Consider the following 18004-nt stretch of genomic DNA (forward strand, 5'->3'; position numbering starts at 1 on the left):
CTTTTATATATATATATATATATATATATTTTTTTTTTTCTTTTGATATATTAGTTCCTTAACAGCATTAGGGTGTTTTTTTTCCTCCAGTTGGTTACCTGAGCATGTTACATTACTGGCTCGTTTTGCCGGGGAGCCAACGCCTGTAAAATCTACAGTTACAAAAGCAGTTGCAGAGTTCCGGCGGACCCATGCAGATACATGGAATGTTCAGAAAAATTCATTCACTGAAGAGCAACTTGAGGTAGCTTTGCAGAAATATTACTTCTCCAAGAAATCTAGCCTTGTGTTAAAAAAAAAAAAAACACTTTAATTCTGTTTTCTTAAATTATTTTTCTTCTTGATTACTTGCAGGTTCTGGCTGATACATCCTCTTCATCTTCATATTTTGCTTGACCTACATTGTATTTCTAGTAAGAGCAAAGATATAGTTTGAACACAGATAGTTGAAATTATTAGCAAGAAATAATACTTTTTTCTTGTATTTTATCATGATTTATGAAATGAGCTTTATTTACATGTCAGTCATTATAATTGTTGTAAGATGTTTATTTTTAATCCTTGAAGTAGGATTCCTGCCTTCTTCGCACTCCTGTTCTGTAACTTTTCTTAAACTATTGGGTTCATTAGATCATCAGATGGCAAATCCCATAAGACACAGTCTGAACTGAAAATGCTGGACCCATTTCTGATTCCTTTCCTACCCTCAGAATCCTCCCCATTTTCTTCCTCAAGTTTTTCATGCAACTGAACTTGCTGGTCCCCTGCTGTGCATGTGCTTCCTGTACACATACTCTGGCTCCATGGTGATCTGTCCCCGTCATTGCCAAAAGATGACGGGCCATACTGATATCCAGTCATAGATGCAGGGAAAGCACTGCAGGCCCCTGCAAAATTCTCAGATGTCGCTCCAGTACTGTCCCATGGCTTGTTTGATGGTAGCATCTCAGGTTCTTGGATAGCCCTTGATAGGCCAAGCTTGATCTTCTCAATGGTATCATCTTTTTCGTCTTGATTACTGTTAATATAAGTGGCAGTGGTGTTCCCTAGTGCTGCATTGGGTTGTTGGATCTGGAAGTCAATGCGCTTCTTAGTAAGGAGATGGAGCATTTCATCTTTGAAGCAGCCAAGGGCTGCTTCTGCAAGGTGAGCCACCTGTGGGGGTGCCAGTGTGGTTGCAATTTCAGCCATTAGGTGGGAGAAGGGCTTGTGGGTCACAGGATCAATTCCCATGCCTGACAGCTTCTTTTTCAGTTTGGTGTTCCAGTGATTTTTAACGTCATTGTCTGTGCGGCCAGGCAGCTGAGCTGCAATTAGTGACCATCTGGATGCCCATGTAGGAAATAATTACTTAGTACCCAAAATATTGAGACAAAAAAAAATAGGAATAGAACTGCTTGTTTAAACTAACAAAACGATGGACTTTGAGGATAAATATAAGTTAAAAATTGAGGTCAATTAGAATGAGACTATTAATCATTCATGACACACTTGGTGTTCTGTTTAATCTCTTATAGTTTTTGTTAGTTCGCAAAAGAATATTGATATTCCAGTTTGAGCAAAGAGCAACATGAAGTGGTGTACCTGTTACCAACAACAGAATGAAGCTTCACTATAGTTTGCTCTTCTGCATCAGAGAACTGGCCATGCTTAAGATCAGGACGCAGGTAATTAGTCCACCTAAGCCTGCAACTCTTGCCGCATCTTTGAAGACCTTGTATATGAAATATGGAAGTAGCCTTAGTTATTTTGTAAATACATTTATGAGAGAGAGAGAGAGAGAGAGAGAGAGAGAGAGAGAGAGCACAAACCAGCATTCTTGGGGATGAGGCGCCAGTTACGGGTGCCGTGTTGGGCAATGTAGGAAGAGAGCTTGTTGTCTTCTTCAGGAGTCCACTGTCCCCTTTTCACATTGTCCTTCTCACAACATGGCATCCTACCCATCTTTGGTGTTTTTTTTTTTTTTACTCTCCTCCCTAATAAAAGCAAATGTGGGGTGCAAGAAATGTTTTTAATGCAATTAATGGAAAAAAGGAAGGCTAGAGTAAGAGACACAAGTAAAAGAGAATTCTCTTCTGCCTCTCTCTACTTAAGCTCTTTTATAATCTTTAAAAAAAAAATATGTTTTCAAGAAAAAGAAAGGAGCTGAAATAATATTTTTGGTTGGTTAGATATCTAATATGTGAGACCAAAGTAGGTTTTCTTATATATAGGAAATGGGGTTGCAATTGCATGGTGGTGTTAATTTGTGAAGGTAAAAAAGAGACATCAAAGGTGCATGATTTTATTAAAGAATTCAACGCAATTGTGCGTGTGAGAGATGGGCAGGTAGCTCACCCATAAGACACCCGGTCAACCCTTACTCTCTCTCTTGTTGACTCTCTAACTTTGTTTTGGGTTTATACAAAAAATAAAAAGAAGAAAAATATATTATTTTATTGGGTGGCTTTCTGCTTGACTCACACACAAATCCACCTTAAATGGTTGCACCGAGTCACGTACCCTTCGAAGGTTGCAAAAGCTTAGGTTGATGTTGCACGTGGGGTTCAGTGGGGCTCATTATGTGAACCCATATTTCATGTAACTAACACATTCCCTCAAGATTGGCTGGTGGCGGCTTAACTGTTATTTACCGTTATAGTGTCCGTACAAAACTGATTCACGTGTGGCCTTGCTGGATAGAATTGGCCCTATCATATGATATAACACATCATTGTACAGATGTTGAGGAGTTTGTATTCTTGTACATCAATTTTAATGCACTCTCTGTCTCACAACAAAGTGGTTTTCACCCAAAAAGTCTATGACTACCATAGATGTTGAGAGTGTTTTCAGTTTTGGATCTAGATCACAGTGTCTCATAAATTGCCAGTGCATAATTTTGGGCAAACTTTAAATTGTGTGAACGGTTTGACCCAAGTAAGGGGGCCAAATTATGACCCAATTATCAACCCTGTTGATTGTTGAACCAACCCAATGTGTAGGTTCAATTGTTTGTCAGCTTATAAAAAATTTCGTTGTTTCTAAAATTGCTTGCATTAAATTGGGCCATTTTTTTTTTTTTGATCAATAAATTGGGCCATTACCTGCAAAGAGTCACTTCAACAAATTGAATAAAGAATAAGTTCTAATTCATATATATTTAAAAACAACAATTTACAATGTCAAGTTCCCTATAATCCTGACAATGTATTAGGCTTCTCATTAAAACTTAGAAATGCCTGCATCATAAACAATAATTAAGTCTGATATTTTTTGTACTTTCGTGAATCAATAACAATTTTTCTGCACAATTTTTGGGCCATCATCATCATTCTGCATAAAATCATTAGATATATTTATATCCTCCTTTTCCATTATGAAAGGACTCCAGTGCAGTTTCTCAGCTCAATTTTGCAGTTATAAGTCCTTCAATTGAACCAATCAAGGAAAATAATGTCACAAGCAAGCAAAACATGCTGAAAGTTCGAAGCAGGATCCACTTAGTTGTCCAAGCTTCAATATTCATCTGCTTAAAGTACATCTCCACTGGAAAATATATCGATAAGGGCCAGAAGTTCAAGCCTCCTAGCACTCCCAAAACCTGGTTGAAGTAGGGAAACAACATTGCAATTGCAGTTGTCGACACAACATAAATGCTTCGGAAACACAACCTGAGAAGGTTTAATCTTATCTCTGGGAGCAATGGCAATTTTAAAGTGTAGTTATCATTTACAAATCCACTGCTTGGAAACTTGTCAGCAAACCATCTTTCAACATTTGCAAACAATGGCTGACTGTAAACCTGCCAACATAAACACATGTAAAAGCATAATAAATAGATATAGACTAGCATTCTAGTACTAAAACTATGTTATACCAAAGCAATATTCTGTGTTGGCTATTTTAGATATATAGTCCTGTGCTGCACTTTGCACTACTTCTAATGGTAAAGAAATAGCTACCATAATCTTGGCCACTGAGAGAAACATAACAAAGGTCTAGCAGAGATTTAAGATGCCAACAAGAACTGGAAGATTTAAGTATGATAAATTTAGCATATAATATGGTTACCTGATATCCTCCAAGTAGATGAAGCACGATGCAAGCATTAGCAAAATCAATGAGCCAGTATGGTTCATAGAATCCAAACCCTGTCAAGAGGTTCCCTGGTGTATCATCCCCGAAGGCTGCATATCCAAAGCCTCCACAGCTGAGGTAGAAGAGGGTTGTAACTACAATTGCTATTGTTGAGGCCTTCTTCATGGTCTGGTTTTCTGGTGGAGGTGACTTCAAAGTATCCTTCATGTTTTACAAAATGCATCATTTATATCAACCTCTATAACTCTTTTAAGTACCTGAATCGTTAAATATGTAGACCTAAAGGGTATCAAACCTGTATCTCAATCACAATGAGAGAATATGGATAGGCAAATGCAATGTCTCCAATAGCTTGAGCTACCAACCATATTTTATCTGCTGCACTAGAAGTTGAAATTCCTCCAATGCTGCCCTTAACATATCCATCTCCTGCAATATTTATGACAAGAAAATTATTAGCTTTTGGAAGAAAAGTTAAAATACAGAAAGAAGGAAAAAAAAAAAAAAAAACACCACTAATGTAATAAGTTTATAATCTCTTGAAATTTCCTTTTTTCTTTGGGAAAAATACAGAAAACCCCTTTGTAGTTTGCTTGTAAAACATGGAACCCCTTGAGGTTTGAGTGGTATTATTTTGTGTAAACCATTAATTGTATAACACTTCTAATTCCCTTGGGGTTTTTGATTTTAACACTAGACCCTCCTGTGATATTGTTTTATGTGAAAATGTAGTTTTAAAAATGGACACATATTATCACATGAGCAGTTCACCATTTATTTTTATGGATATTTAATGGTTCACACATGAAACAATACCATGGGGACTTGAGTGTCACACTCAAAACTTCGGGAGGGTTATGTGTTTTACAAAAAAACCACATGGGGTTTTGTGTACTTTTTACCATTTTCTTTTTCAATGTATAAGCCTATGGCTTGAGCTAGCATACCTACAACTTTTGCGAAGCCAAGTCCCAATCCAATGAAAGAATAAGTGAAGGACATGATTGCAGCAAGAATAGATAGCCAGTCCATATTGTGAAAGTCTGGTGTCTGAGATAGTACAATTTGGACAACTCCAAAAAGTAACATATAAGAGGTATCTCCAAAACTACATGCGGCCTCGTGCCCTTCTTTGTGGTAACAGTTTGATTTCTGGATTGCTCTGCATCCATAGGGAGAAAAAAATATTGCTGAATGGAAAATGTTTGACCATGTAAAATCATAGAAGTGCCAATTCTGTTATTTTTTTGGTGACACTAACAACAATACTAATACAAAACCAATATTTTTTGTTTTCCTTATATAGTCCCCTCTAGAATTTAATTGACCCAAATTACAAAATTTGGCAACAAAAACTCTTATAATGCATCTCTAAAATAGTAAATGGCAACAATTCTTGAAAAGCTGAAGTTGAAACCAAAATCACTCCACTCTAGAATCATGTTGGTGGTGAGAGGAGGAGCATATAACAAACCTCATGCTGATAGCAGATGTAATTGTATAGGCAATGCCTGTCCCAAATAAGCTTAAGTGCACAAAGAAGCCACACACCCATGCATTCGTTTTTCCTGCAATCCATTATAAGCATTAGCTATAATCCAGCTTAGTTATTTTACATCAAATGAAGAAAGAATACCTTCATTTTTTTTTCCTGAAAAGATGATTAGGCATTTTCTTCAAAACAAGCTGATGGTCTACCACGTAAATTTACTAAAGTTATAATAAATTGCTACTTAGCGTTTGGTTCTTTATTAAGACAGCCCCACTACCTTTACCATCTTTGAAAAGATCAATATCGCACTTACTAGTTATTAGGAAGTGACTTGCATGACACAATCAAACTAGTGACAACCTGAATTAAACACACACACACCACACCATAGGACCCACTACATGAGACTTGAATATAATGATTTCACAAAGTTAATGGCTCCTAGATTTTTTCTTTGTTGAAGAGATCCACACGTTTTTGCATTATATTATAATCAAGCCCCTCTTTCTTTCTTCAACTTATATATATATATATATATATATACACACACGTTTTCTTTTTCATGCACAACTAACATTGAATTCGGTAGGTGAGGTATCTAAAAGGACATATATTTTGTACAATAGAATAGACGGCGTAATTCAAATCCTCTTAGAAGGGTAGATGGACTCCCTCCTCTTAATGATCCAATGAATATCTTGTCATATAAAAAAATAACAGTTGTGGCTTCCATATGAAAATTCTGACTCAAACTATCTTAAATGATGTTATTTACTTATATAAGATATTTGGTTAAAGCCTAATTCTAATGGGCTAATATATCTCTAACAAAGCTAATTAACTAATGAATCTTTTACTTTATCAGAAAAAAAATGTCATTTGATGGGTATTACTATTATCAAATTCAATCATGGGAAATCAAAATAAAGTAGCTAGCTGCTTATGTTACCTAAATTCATGTCAACAGCTTCAAGATAGGACCGATTTCTACCGGGACCATATTCAGGATCAGGAGTTCGATAGCAGTTGCAGAGAAGGAATGTAGCAACAACAGTGACTGCAGCAAAGAATAACATGGCCAAAGGACCTGCAATCCACCCAAGCTGTGCCATACTCCATGCTAGTGATAGCACTCCTGATCCTATCACCCCAGTTATTATATGTGCCATTGCTGTCCATAGATTCCCTTCAAAATTCAAATATTCAATATTAAAAAAAAAAAAAAAAAATCACCCTTCAAGCAAAAAATGAACTTCAATATTGAAAAAAAAAAACAATACTCCTAATAATAAAGAAAAATAACTTATTCTATTAGAATACTGGAAAATAATGCAACTATGCACCATACTTTATTCTAATTGTATAGAGAATATGGCAAGTAAGATACAACAACATCGATGAAGCCTTACTCCCAAAATTTAGGGGTTGGGATTGGCTATAGATCCTTAATAGACTAGTTAGAGTCGGTCACATCTAGTTAAGATGCACCAGAGGTGCCTAGTTTTTGTGAAATTTGTGCCCGTCTCATTCTCAATTTCTCTTATTCAATGGAACATGAAAACTACGTTGGCACATAAGAAACTGTACAGGGAAAAAAAAAAAGAAAAAAAGAATTTGCAACTCCTGGGAATTCTGTTAAATCCTAAAAAGCAGAAAACAGAGAAGTTGAGGCCCTTGAACCTTTATTCTTTCAAAACTATTTCTAATCACCACCATAGAAAATAAAACAAATCAAAGAAGGGTGAACTGAAAAGTGAAAGCAAACCAGTTCTCTTGAGAGGACGCTCAGCTGCGTTAGTTTGCAACAAAGGGGTCTGAATCTGATTATCTGTATCTTCTTCTCCCATGGCCTTTAAACAACAAATGCTCACTTTTGTGAAGAACCCACCAGAAAAGCAATTTCATTTATAGCTGAAATTTGGAAAGATGATAAAACTGCCAGAGTGATAGATTATGTGGGAAGCAAAGAAATAAAAAAAGAAAGTCAAATTACAGTTTCGTGTTCTAAATTGTGTACAACTTTCTAATGTACTTTCTGGGAGATTATTCTAAGGTGGTGTCAAACGGTCAATAATTGTAATGTATAATGTATAATGTTAACTTGGCTACCCGAAACCTGGAATTAACTGATTTCAATCAGAACAGACTGAACAGTTTTCTAAAAGACAAAAAAAAAAAAAAAAGTAAAAAACCAGACATGACTAAGCCTAACTACCTTTCTTCCATGAACCCATATAGGTATGCATCAAAGTTTTATTATTATTTAATCCTTGCTCGTAACAGAAAAAAGATTAAAAAAAAAAAAAGATCAAAGTATATGTTTTTTTTATTCTGTTAAATAGGAGAACAAATTTGAAATGACTAACCTAAAATGAAGAAACCATTTATGTAAGGAAAATTTAAACCAGACATGACTAAGTCTAACTACCATTCTTCCATGAACCCATATAGGTATGCATCTAATTTTTATTATTATTTAATCCTTGCTCGTATCAGAAAAAAGATAAAAAAAATAAAAAAAATCAAAGTATATGTTTTTTTTTATTCTGTTAAATAGGAGAACAAATTTGAAATGACTAACTTAAAATGAAGAAACCATTTATGTAAGGGAAATTTTTAGTTTACATTATATTAATAATGTAAGTTTTACACATTATAAACTATACAAATGTGTATAATTTTATACATATTTGTAAAAAGTATACATCATTGTACACGTTTGTTTAATTTACAGTGTAAGATTTACATTCTTAGGACAATATAAACCTATAATTGCCCTTCATATATTTTAACAAGGTAAATTTGATACCGTTTCTTTGAAGTGTTATACCTTAAGTTTTTCAAATAAATTTAACCATATAATTTTACTGCACACAAAAAAGTGCATTGGTGAACAAATTGTACTACATGGTCATGGAGTAACCTATATTAATACAACACCTAAGATAATGTAATTTTAAATTTTACCCTTTAAACAAAACGCCTAAATTATTGTGGGTTTTAAACAATTTGGATATGCTTCTGATATTTCTTTCTTGTTTGATTACTCTACTACGGCTCTTATTTTTCAAATCTGAAAACGAGAGGCTAATTACATAATAATAATCATATAATAAGAATGGTTTTGTTCTATTTTAGACTTTGTCTATAGATGAAAGGTCTGGTTGTGGACAAGTGGATGGCAGCTTGCGCACGGACTTTATGTTTGTTACGGGATGGTTAGGCAGGTTATATACTATGTTCAAATACAAACAAGTACATGTCAATTTATTGTACAATGGCAATTGACCAAAAGGGGGAACAGTATATGTCTTAATGCAAATTCAATAGAAAAAAAGATAATTGCAACGGGACATGCCCATATGCGAGAGTCAATTATTAATAGTGTTCCATATGTTTGTGGTTGTGAGGATAGAAGGAAAAGCAAATGGGTGGAAAGCAAATGATGTATTGTCCTTTGTTTTGGACCTTTTGGTAGAATGAAAGAGAAAAGGGAATGAAAAGATGGAGCAATAACACAATAAATTTCATATTTGTTGAGATGAAAAGTTGTGATGGTGTAAAATGAAATGTTAACTGTGGTCCATATGAATATAATACCGCAGTAATTATAGTTTTTTCCCATTAATGCAGTGTTATGAATTTTGTGTATACATGTAGCAAGGTGGCTAGTTTTAGTCCCATTAACTTTTTACCACTTGGTTTCAATAAGTCTAAAGTTTTCAAAAAAAAAAAAAAAATTTCATAATTACTATTGTGACAAGTTGTTATTGGTAGGTAGAAAAAAATAATGTTAGTAGTGAGTTTAGATGAGAACTACTGAACTAGTAAAAACTTGACCACTCAATTATTGTAGGTTTCAGTTATCTTAACTGGTAAAGTTTCTGATGGTTGAATAAGAGATTTGAGGTTCAATCATTGCCTACACCAAAGAACTACTGAACTAGTAAAAACTTGACCACTCAATTATTGTGGGTTTCAATTACCTTAACTGGTAAAGTTTCTGATAGTTGAATAAGATATTTGAGGTTCAATCATCGCCTACACCAAAGAGCTATTATCAAGAGTGAAAATTTGAGTAGGTTGAATTTTGTATAAAATTACTTTTATACCCTCTTAATCAATTGTTATTTTGTAATTCAAAAATATATAAAATCTTACTTTGATTTAATGATTGGCAACATATATAATTTCAAACTGTTGCGGCCAGGGATGCACTACTCCGGGTTCATCATAGGCATCAAGTGTTCTTATTTAGCCATTGTCAATGCAAAGAATTGTGTTTACTTACTAATTCACTATGCCTCATTTATTGTAGCTAACAGCTTTTGATAATGAGTAACTAATAGTAGTTGATTTATAACTTTTTCTTTTTTTAGAATGAGTTGATTTATTTAATGCAGCCTAAGAAGTCCCCTAAATACCAAAAGAGTTGCTGCTTTTGGAAGTGGGAGTGGAATCATGACGCAAGTTCCCATCATTATTGTTGCTTAATTATTCTAACAGGAGATTTAACAACGAGCCAATTAGGAGGAGACTTAGGAAAATGCATCAACATTGAGTGACATGCGTTGGGCCTATAGCCTATAGTAGTACTCATGACTTACTGTCTGTATATATATCAAGGGAGTCAATATCGTACCGGAGGTTGTACCGATTTGATCAGCGGTATGATATATTTCGGATACTGGTCAATACCGATGTACCATTTCGGATTTACCGCTATTTTTTATATTTATAAATAAATAAAAATATATATATATATATATATATATATGTGTGTGTGTGTGTGTGTGTGTGTGTGTGTATTACAATAAATATAAAAGTTTACCATAAAACATTTTCTCAATTCAGAACTAATTGGTTTTAGACTTTAGTATCAATTAAAAGAAAAAGAAAAAAAAAAAACACAATATAAAAAATAGAAAGCTTAAAAGTTACCATTGCATACTAAGAAAACAAATAATACTAATAAGTTAATGCAAATAAGTTATCATTCTACCTTAATAAAAATTCAAAAATTACAAAACTTAAAAAAAAAAAAACATTTTTCAGTACCGGCCGGTATTGCCCGAAATTGGCCGGTATGGTCGGTACGGTCGGTATTTAAACCGGTACGAAACGTTGATGTTTTGATATCGGTATACATACCAGTACGGTACATACAGGCCGGTACGGTATTGACTTCCTTGATATATATGTAATTTGGACACATTTTTTGTGACCTGAAATTTGGAACTTGATGGACTTGGTCGGAGTACAGTTATTTTGATATTTTGATTTGAGGAATTTTTTTGATATTTTATGGAACTTGAGTTCTATTATTCCTTCACGTACACATATATCTAGCTCAACATTGTCGTCCCATCTTATTCTCACCAGGGGTGGCTTCACATTGGGTTCAAGGTGGTCACAGAATGACTGGAAAAAATTAATATTATTATATATAAATTTTAAAATTTTTATATTTTTTTATCCTTAAAAAAATTTGTGACCACCATAAATTTTTTTAGGCCCAACATAATTAAATTTTGGACAAAATTTGACAACAAACTTGGTTGTAGACTAAGGTTATAATTTCATTCAAACTAAATATTTTTTTATTAGATTGTGAATTTTGACAAATCCACATTTGGATTACATTTTCTTCTTATATTCTGCATACTTACAAAATTTCAAGAAGATCAAAGATCAATAACTATGTCATCAATCAAATGTTTATATTTCGAGTTTTGTAGTCTAAAATTATACATAAAATTGATAAATAGTATCCGATTGACATGAAATTTGACATGTGTTCTAAGAACATAAAGAACATGCAATTTAACGGTTAGATTTTTAAAATAAGTAGCCATGTTAATTTTCTTTAGTGAGAATTGTAGCTACAACTAAGTTTGTAACCAAAATTTTTCCTTAAACTTTGGTTCTTTTAACAATATATTAGGTCCTTACGAATAAAAAAAAAATGGCCAAGAAAATTTTTATTTAACTAAAATTTTGAAAAAGATGTAGCTTGCAGTTTTGATAATGAGACTATCATGCAACAATTTTAAATTTATTTTATTTTAGAACCCTAAAAGAGAAGAGAAATATAAATACTACTTCTAGCTAATTGATATTATTGACGCGGTTAGCCACTCTTATTTTATTTTATTTTATTTTTATATTTTGTTTTAGACCATTGAATTTATTGGTTTCTTTGTATTATTTGACTGCTATTTAATATGGAATCAATATGAGCCACATCCATAAAAGTAAAATATTATGATAATTCCAAAAAAAAAAAAAAAATTTCTATGTTTTTTTAGGATATGGAGGCCTAGTTAGAGGCAATTAAATTTTAATAAATGAAAGTGTTTTTGGCCCTTTTTTTGTTGTTTGATCATGTTCTCTTTATGTTGGTACACAAATGATTTCATCTCATTTAGATAATGAAAACAATGTTTGCGATTGGGGTCTTGGGATCTGGTGGTGAGATTGGAGTGGTTGAGGAAGTGTTTAATAAGTGTTCAGTTATAAAAATTGATTATGGAAAGAAAATCAGTAAGCTGAATGCTCCGGGCTTCAATGGCCTAGTGGTTGCTTAAAAGGCTTGAAAAGAAAGAAACACAAGATCAAAGGTGATCGAGGTGAACCGGCCAAGAACCCTACGATGCTTAAGTTAGTTTTTCTCTCTAGAACTCAAGAATTCCAACTTTAGGAGTAGTCGAAACTTACCTTCATTTGATGTGGATGAGTCCTTATATAGTAAGTTTTGGAGTGGTTACTTGTTTAGTAACTTTCTCAATGTGCACAGAAGTTAGAAGATTCATACTTAACTCCTTCAACTGCTATAGAAGTTAAAAGGTTCAATCTTATCTTCTACAACTGCCATTAGAAGTTAAGAACTTAGTGAGAAATTATAGCATTGAACAAGGATTTTGCTCATACTTCTAAACGGCAGAACGTGGTCCGAATCGTAAGCTTTTGTGAGCAAATCTATTTTGAAAATTTTCTAAGTGTTGCGAGGTTGTCCAGCTGCTTCCATGATGGATGACCTTCCTACCCATGGATGAGCTCCCCACGGTGGATTGGCCTTCCTATGTTGAGTTAACCTTCTTGGTCCTGGACGACTCTATGGACGAATTGGAGATGGTCCGATTTTTGGTTCACCATAAAAAATAAAGAATACTTTTTATCTAGATTTTATTTTAATCATTATAATATTAAATTTATAATAAAATATAGTTTTGTGTCTAAGCACTATTCAGTTCCAACCTCATATATCTAGATTAGTAAAGAAAATCCCCTCAATAGTTAGAAACTACTTCTACGACAAGAAAAATTTATAAGATGTGAATCAAGGAAATTGGGTTTCAAAGAATTCAGCAATAGTGTGAAAAAAATATCATAAATATTATACAACAAAATGAATATTATGTATGGATCTTTATAAAAACACATAAAAATAATTTTCAAATGAAATTATAATGTATTTGCCCATGGCACGGGACATTGTCTAGTTGTGAAAGAGTGACATATTTTTATTTCACTAGACTTATTTAAAAAAGAAAAGAAAAGAAAAAGAAAGTAAATCTAGTTGTTAAGAGTACATAAATATCATCCTATCATTAGTAATGCGATCATAAACACCAACCCAATAGCAGCAAAAGTACAAAAACACAGTATCATCCCGTCTTTCGTATTAATACGATAATTTTTCTCCTTTGCATGGGGTGCTGCCACCTCCTTCCCTAAACTATCTATCTTCTCTCTAAGCAAAGGCAGCAATTCTCTACCACGTGCACATGTAGGAGGGTCAAGCCAAACAAAGTATCCACAAGTATCATCAACCTGCAGCCAAAAAGAGATTAAACATAATTAATTCTTAAATAACAGAGAGGCAGAGAGATATTATTTTCAGATTCAATAAGTTTGGACACAATAAATTCCACAAATTGTTAAATTTGTATATTATGATTAGTGCTAATAAAAATAGCGTCATGTTGTTCTAATAACAACTTGACACAGACCGTCATGAAAAAGATGATAGAAAATGCTTTTAGATTAGCACAATACCCCATATTTTTCACACGCCCAAAACCTCCTCCCTATGTTTTCACCAGTCCATGATGTTTTCACTGGTGCCCTTTTTCCACAATGACAAAACTGCATCCAAGGACTTCAAGTGCATGTGATGAAGTTGAAGAAGACATGGTTGAGGCCTGGTGGTGCTGGTGCAGTATATCCATATAATCTGAAGAAAATGGCACAAAGAAATGCTATTATAGCCCTTGGAAAGAGGTGGAATAAACCGATCGAGCTTGTTTCGTTCCAGTGCTTAAGATACGCACTTGTGATATATTACTGTTAATGAAATGGTTTACGCTTCAAAATTGTTCTCTAATTTCTTCTTTTGGAGGCTTTATGATGTAAGTTATTTTTTATTCTTTTGCCAATAATTGTGGTACGTCATTCTATAAGTACTAGCATGCAATTACGTACCTCATTTTATAATTAAATTCTTCCATATTAGAATAATGATTAAATAATTTTAGAAGAATATAGAAGAATGAGAGAAAATTAATTTGGCAGGTAAATGCACCAAAATTGCCAATTGCCTGTGACTTTAGTTCCTATACCATGCTATGATTCTCTCATCATCGCATGGATCTTGAAAACTATGAAAAAAGAAAGGAGTATTGAATTTGCCACTAATTGGAATTTTGACAGTACTGTGAAAGGAAACATATAGAAAAATGAGAAGTTGTGACCCTTGAATCTTTGTTCTTTCAAAGCACTTTATGATAGTCACCACATTAATTGAAAATAAAACAAAAGAACTAAAGAAGGGTTAATTAAAGGGTGAACTGAAACCAAACCAGTTCTCTGGAGAGGATGCTCAGCTGGTTGAGTTTGAAAAAATGGGGTTTGATCATCTGCAACTTCTTCTCCCATGGTCTCCAAAAAAGATTTAAGTTCTCACTTTTTTTTGAAGAACCAATCTGGCAGAAATTAAATTTATAGCTGAAATTTGTAAATTAAAGATGATAGATTTTCCAGAGATACAAGTCGATGGGGGAAAAAGAAGAAGATAAAGTCAAAGTTCAGTTTGGTGTGTAGAAGAGTTTATATAACTTTCAGTTAACACGTTTGGAAGATTATTCAAAGTTGTGTGTGATGGTAAGTAAGGAATGCACATCTTCTGTCTCAAAGTCCCACTCAATCTTGCTCAAAAAACAAAAAAAAAAAGAAAAAAAGTCTCTCTCAGTCCATGCTCCACCATTCTACAGGTTACATATGTCTACTTATAAGTTAGCTTCCTAATGTAAACGATAGTCGAGAATAGATGTTCCAGTTAAAACCCTCTTCTTTTCTTTTCTTTTTTTTTTTTTTTTTTTTTTTTTTGTTTTAACTTTTTACGTTAGCTCCTAATAATAACTCTTTATCATCAAATTAAAATACTAATCGATTTTTAATATAGGTAAATGTTAACGTGTATTAGGGTATGTGGGCTTTAGGCCCACCTTGTTTACTTGTATAGCACACTTACTTGTACTGCACACTCTGCCTTCTATATAAAGGCACTTATGTATATTCTATTACTTAATAAAATACAATACAATTACTCTGTATTTCTAACATGGTATCAGAGCCACTGCTCTAATCCTTTGGTGTGCTGCTCCTAAGCAGTCTTGTCTTCTTGGGTATCCTCTGCAGCCGTTTTTGTGAGCAGCACCGCTGCCTTCACCGTGACTCCAGTGCATCAAAGACCACTGCCTTGCCTCCACCATCGCTTCCGCTTCGCCGATCAGACCACAGATAGCATCATTGGAAAGTACTCTTTCCGATCTGCCTTTCTGTGAAATTTCGTCTTCATCGGACCTACCACGCGCCTCCACGCGCCATCAGAATTCTCGACGTCAACGGCACACGCCACCACGCACCGCCAAAACGCGTCACGCGTCACGCACCTCCTGTATCAGTCACGCGCCGCCATTCGCCGCCACGCGCCGGAACCTGTTCGCTGACGTCATCATCCTGCCTGCTTACGTCAGCCTTAGCTGACATCACCTGCTTACGTTAGCGCCACATCATCTGCTGACGTAATCACCTGTCAGCCTGCTGACGTCATCCGTTGACTTTGACCAGGTTGACCGTTGACTTTTGACAAGAGTTGACTTTTTGCAGTCCGGGTCCTCCTTACCCAGTTTTTCGATTAGATTTCATTTTTGCGCACCTTTTTTTGCATATTTTGCTTCTGAATGAGAAATAAGGACATGTTTTCTTCTTGTTGCAATAATCGTCGCCAACAATTCAGCAAACGTCTTTGCAGTTTTTGCAAACGTTTTGGCCACAATATTTAGACTTGCTATCATCGCAACAAATAAGCTGTGTCTATATCCGCTGCTACTGTTGCCAACACTGAGAGTGTCCAACCAATGGCTCCCGTCTTTGCACAGTCTAAGTCTTCAGGACGCATTTTCACCATGTCCACAGATGACCTTAAAAACATCATCGCCAATGTCATTCATATGGTTGGTAATGCATCTTATTCCTCTTCTCTTTCAGCTTTATCTGGTATGTCTCCTTCCTCTTGGCTTATGGATTCTGCTTGTTGCAATCACATGACTCCTCACTTGTCCTTATTTTCTGAACTTAAATCTGCACCACACCCTCTTAATATTCACACAGTAAATGGTTCCACTATGTCTGGTCATAATATAAGTTCCGTTTCAACCGTCAATCTCTCGGTTCCTAGTGTCTTTAATGTTCCTGACCTTTCTTACAATTTATTTTCTGTAGGTCAATTAGCTGAGTTAGGTTATTGCATTATCTTTGATTATTCTGGGTGTATTGTGCAGGATCCAAGGACGGGACAGGAGCTTGGGATCGGTCCCAGAGTTGGGCGTATGTTTCCCGTGGACAACCTTCGTCTTCCACTTGTTGCCCCTGTTTCTGTTGTTGTAGCTGCTGCAGTTTCTTCTACTCCTTCCCTTGCACTTTGGCATGCTCGATTTGGTCACGCATCTTCCTCTCGTGTACAACAATTGGCTTCTAGAGGTTTGTTAGGTTCAGTGTCTACAGAAAATTTTGATTGTGTTTCATGTCAGTTAGGAAAACAACCAGCTTTACCTTTCAATACTAGTGAATCAATATCTACTGATATCTTTGGCCTTATTCATTCTGATGTTTGGGGGCCTTCCTCTGTCTCTAGTATTGGTGGGTCTCGATATTTTGTTGTCTTTGTTGATGATTACTCTCGCTATAGCTGGATTTTTAATATGAAACATCATTCTGAGTTATTGCAAGTATATTCTAATTTTGCAAAAATGGTTGAAACTCAATTTTCAAAACGTATCAAAATTTTTCGATCTGATAATGCTCTTGAGTACACTCAATATGCTTTCCAAGCTGTTTTGCATTCCTATGGCACTGTTCATCAACTAACTTGTCCAGGTACCTCTAAGCAAAATGGTAGAGCCAAACGAAAACTTCGCCATAACCATTGCGAGAGATACGAAGACAATGAGAGACAAGATCATAACACCGATACCCCTTTTGAGTTTCGCCATAACCAAGAAAACAACAAACGTGAGCATAACAAACTTGAGCCTCAATCAAGGCTTTGTTGTTTTCTTGGTTATGGCGAAACTCAAAAGGGGTATCGGTGTTATGATCCTGTCTCTCATCGTCTTCGTATCTCTCGCAATGTTGTTTTTTGGGAACATCGCTCATTTGTCGAGCTCTCTCACTTCCGTGCCTCCCTATCTTCCTCCTCTGTTTTAGATCTTTTTCTAGATGAGGCACATATTCCTTTTGTAATTGCTCCTGATCCTCCTATAGTTGCTCCTGATCTGCCTATAGACTTCTCTGTCCAACCACCAGATACCTTTGATCCCTTTCCTAGTTCACCTTTTAATGAACAGGTGGAAAATGCACAGGTTGAAGACGAGCTACCCAACCCTGAGCTTAGGTCCCCTGCTCCTGCTCCGCCTGAAGATCTTGCACAAGACATTCCACCTCGCCACTCAACTCGAGTAAGATCCATTCCTACACATTTACTTGATTATCATTGTTACACTGCCCTTGCTACACTGCATGAGCCTCACACCTATCGTGAGGCTTCCACTGACCCTTTATGGCAGATTGCAATGAAAGAGGAACTTGATGCATTATCTAAAAACCATACTTGGGATTTGGTGAATCTCCCCCCTGGGAAATCTGTGGTTGGTTGTAAGTGGATCTACAAGATTAAGACTCGTTTTGATGGGTCCATTGAGCGCTACAAAGCTCGTCTTGTTGCAAAAGGTTTTACACAGGAGTATGGGATTGATTATGAAGAGACCTTTGCTCCAGTTGCTCGTATCTCATCTGTTCGAGCTCTCTTAGCTGTTGCTGCTGCCAGAAAATGGGACCTTTTTCAGATGGATGTCAAAAATGCATTCCTTA

At 35.2% G+C, this 18004-nt stretch overlaps 4 protein-coding genes across 9 annotated transcripts in view; 1 reads left to right on the forward strand and 3 right to left on the reverse strand.

Moving 5' to 3' along the window:
• LOC126694102 (proteasome activator subunit 4-like) overlaps positions 1-18004 on the forward strand; it is a 44646-nt gene that overhangs the window by 19877 nt on the left and 6765 nt on the right. For 2 of the 4 annotated variants that reach the window (XM_050390162.1, XM_050390165.1), the window contains exons 34-35: positions 91-244; positions 355-524. The exons of 1 other annotated variant lie outside the window; for it this stretch is intronic. In XM_050390162.1, the coding sequence (XP_050246119.1) occupies positions 91-244; positions 355-396 (196 nt within the window). In that variant the 3' untranslated portion in view covers positions 397-524. Of the gene's footprint in view, positions 1-90; positions 245-354; positions 525-18004 lie in introns of those variants that run through there. One more of the 4 variants, XM_050390163.1, reaches the window with a different exon arrangement.
• LOC126694105 (transcription factor MYB80-like) lies at positions 589-1944 on the reverse strand. The gene is made up of 3 exons (XM_050390171.1): positions 1812-1944; positions 1585-1714; positions 589-1324 (listed from the first exon to the last, which is right to left on the reverse strand). Exons 1-3 carry the CDS (start codon positions 1942-1944, stop codon positions 610-612), a joined length of 978 nt encoding a protein of 325 aa, XP_050246128.1. The 3' UTR covers positions 589-609.
• The window catches only part of LOC126694103 (probable amino acid permease 7), a 36806-nt gene continuing 21916 nt past the window's right edge, over positions 3115-18004 (reverse strand). Inside the window, exons 1-7 of one of the 3 annotated variants that reach the window (XM_050390169.1) lie at positions 14434-14524; positions 6522-6758; positions 5555-5648; positions 5028-5242; positions 4376-4509; positions 4054-4281; positions 3115-3784 (exon numbers count right to left, since the gene is read on the reverse strand). In XM_050390169.1, coding sequence (XP_050246126.1) covers positions 3383-3784; positions 4054-4281; positions 4376-4509; positions 5028-5242; positions 5555-5648; positions 6522-6758; positions 14434-14509 — 1386 coding nt within the window. In that variant the 5' untranslated portion in view covers positions 14510-14524 and the 3' untranslated portion in view covers positions 3115-3382. Of the gene's footprint in view, positions 3785-4053; positions 4282-4375; positions 4510-5027; positions 5243-5554; positions 5649-6521; positions 6759-7337; positions 7680-14433; positions 14525-18004 lie in introns of those variants that run through there. The other 2 variants (XM_050390166.1, XM_050390167.1) reach the window with 2 other exon arrangements.
• LOC126694107 (uncharacterized) lies at positions 13009-13871 on the reverse strand. Its single transcript, XM_050390174.1, has 2 exons — positions 13631-13871; positions 13009-13405 (listed from the first exon to the last, which is right to left on the reverse strand). The coding sequence occupies exons 1-2, from the start codon at positions 13724-13726 to the stop codon at positions 13172-13174; spliced, it is 330 nt and encodes a 109-aa protein (XP_050246131.1). The 5' UTR covers positions 13727-13871; the 3' UTR covers positions 13009-13171.

Source organism: Quercus robur, chromosome 8, assembly GCF_932294415.1.
Source record: "Quercus robur chromosome 8, dhQueRobu3.1, whole genome shotgun sequence".
In the NCBI taxonomy this organism is placed as follows: domain Eukaryota; kingdom Viridiplantae; phylum Streptophyta; class Magnoliopsida; order Fagales; family Fagaceae; genus Quercus; species Quercus robur.

What these genes read in the sequence shown, in the direction of transcription:
- LOC126694105 (XM_050390171.1), bottom strand. Translation starts at nt 1,944, where the DNA reads ATGGGTAGGATGCCATGTTGTGAGAAGGACAATGTGAAAAGGGGACAG. An exon ending in CCTCATCCCCAAGAATGCTG is followed by an intron (nt 1,715 to 1,811) that starts GTTTGTGCTCTC and finishes TTCATATACAAG; the next exon opens with GTCTTCAAAGATGCGGCAAG. An exon ending in CATTCTGTTGTTGGTAACAG is followed by an intron (nt 1,325 to 1,584) that starts GTACACCACTTC and finishes ATGGGCATCCAG; the next exon opens with ATGGTCACTAATTGCAGCTC.
- LOC126694107 (XM_050390174.1), bottom strand. Translation starts at nt 13,726, where the DNA reads ATGCAGTTTTGTCATTGTGGAAAAAGGGCACCAGTGAAAACATCATGG. An exon ending in GGGCGTGTGAAAAATATGGG is followed by an intron (nt 13,406 to 13,630) that starts GTATTGTGCTAA and finishes TTTTGGCTGCAG; the next exon opens with GTTGATGATACTTGTGGATA.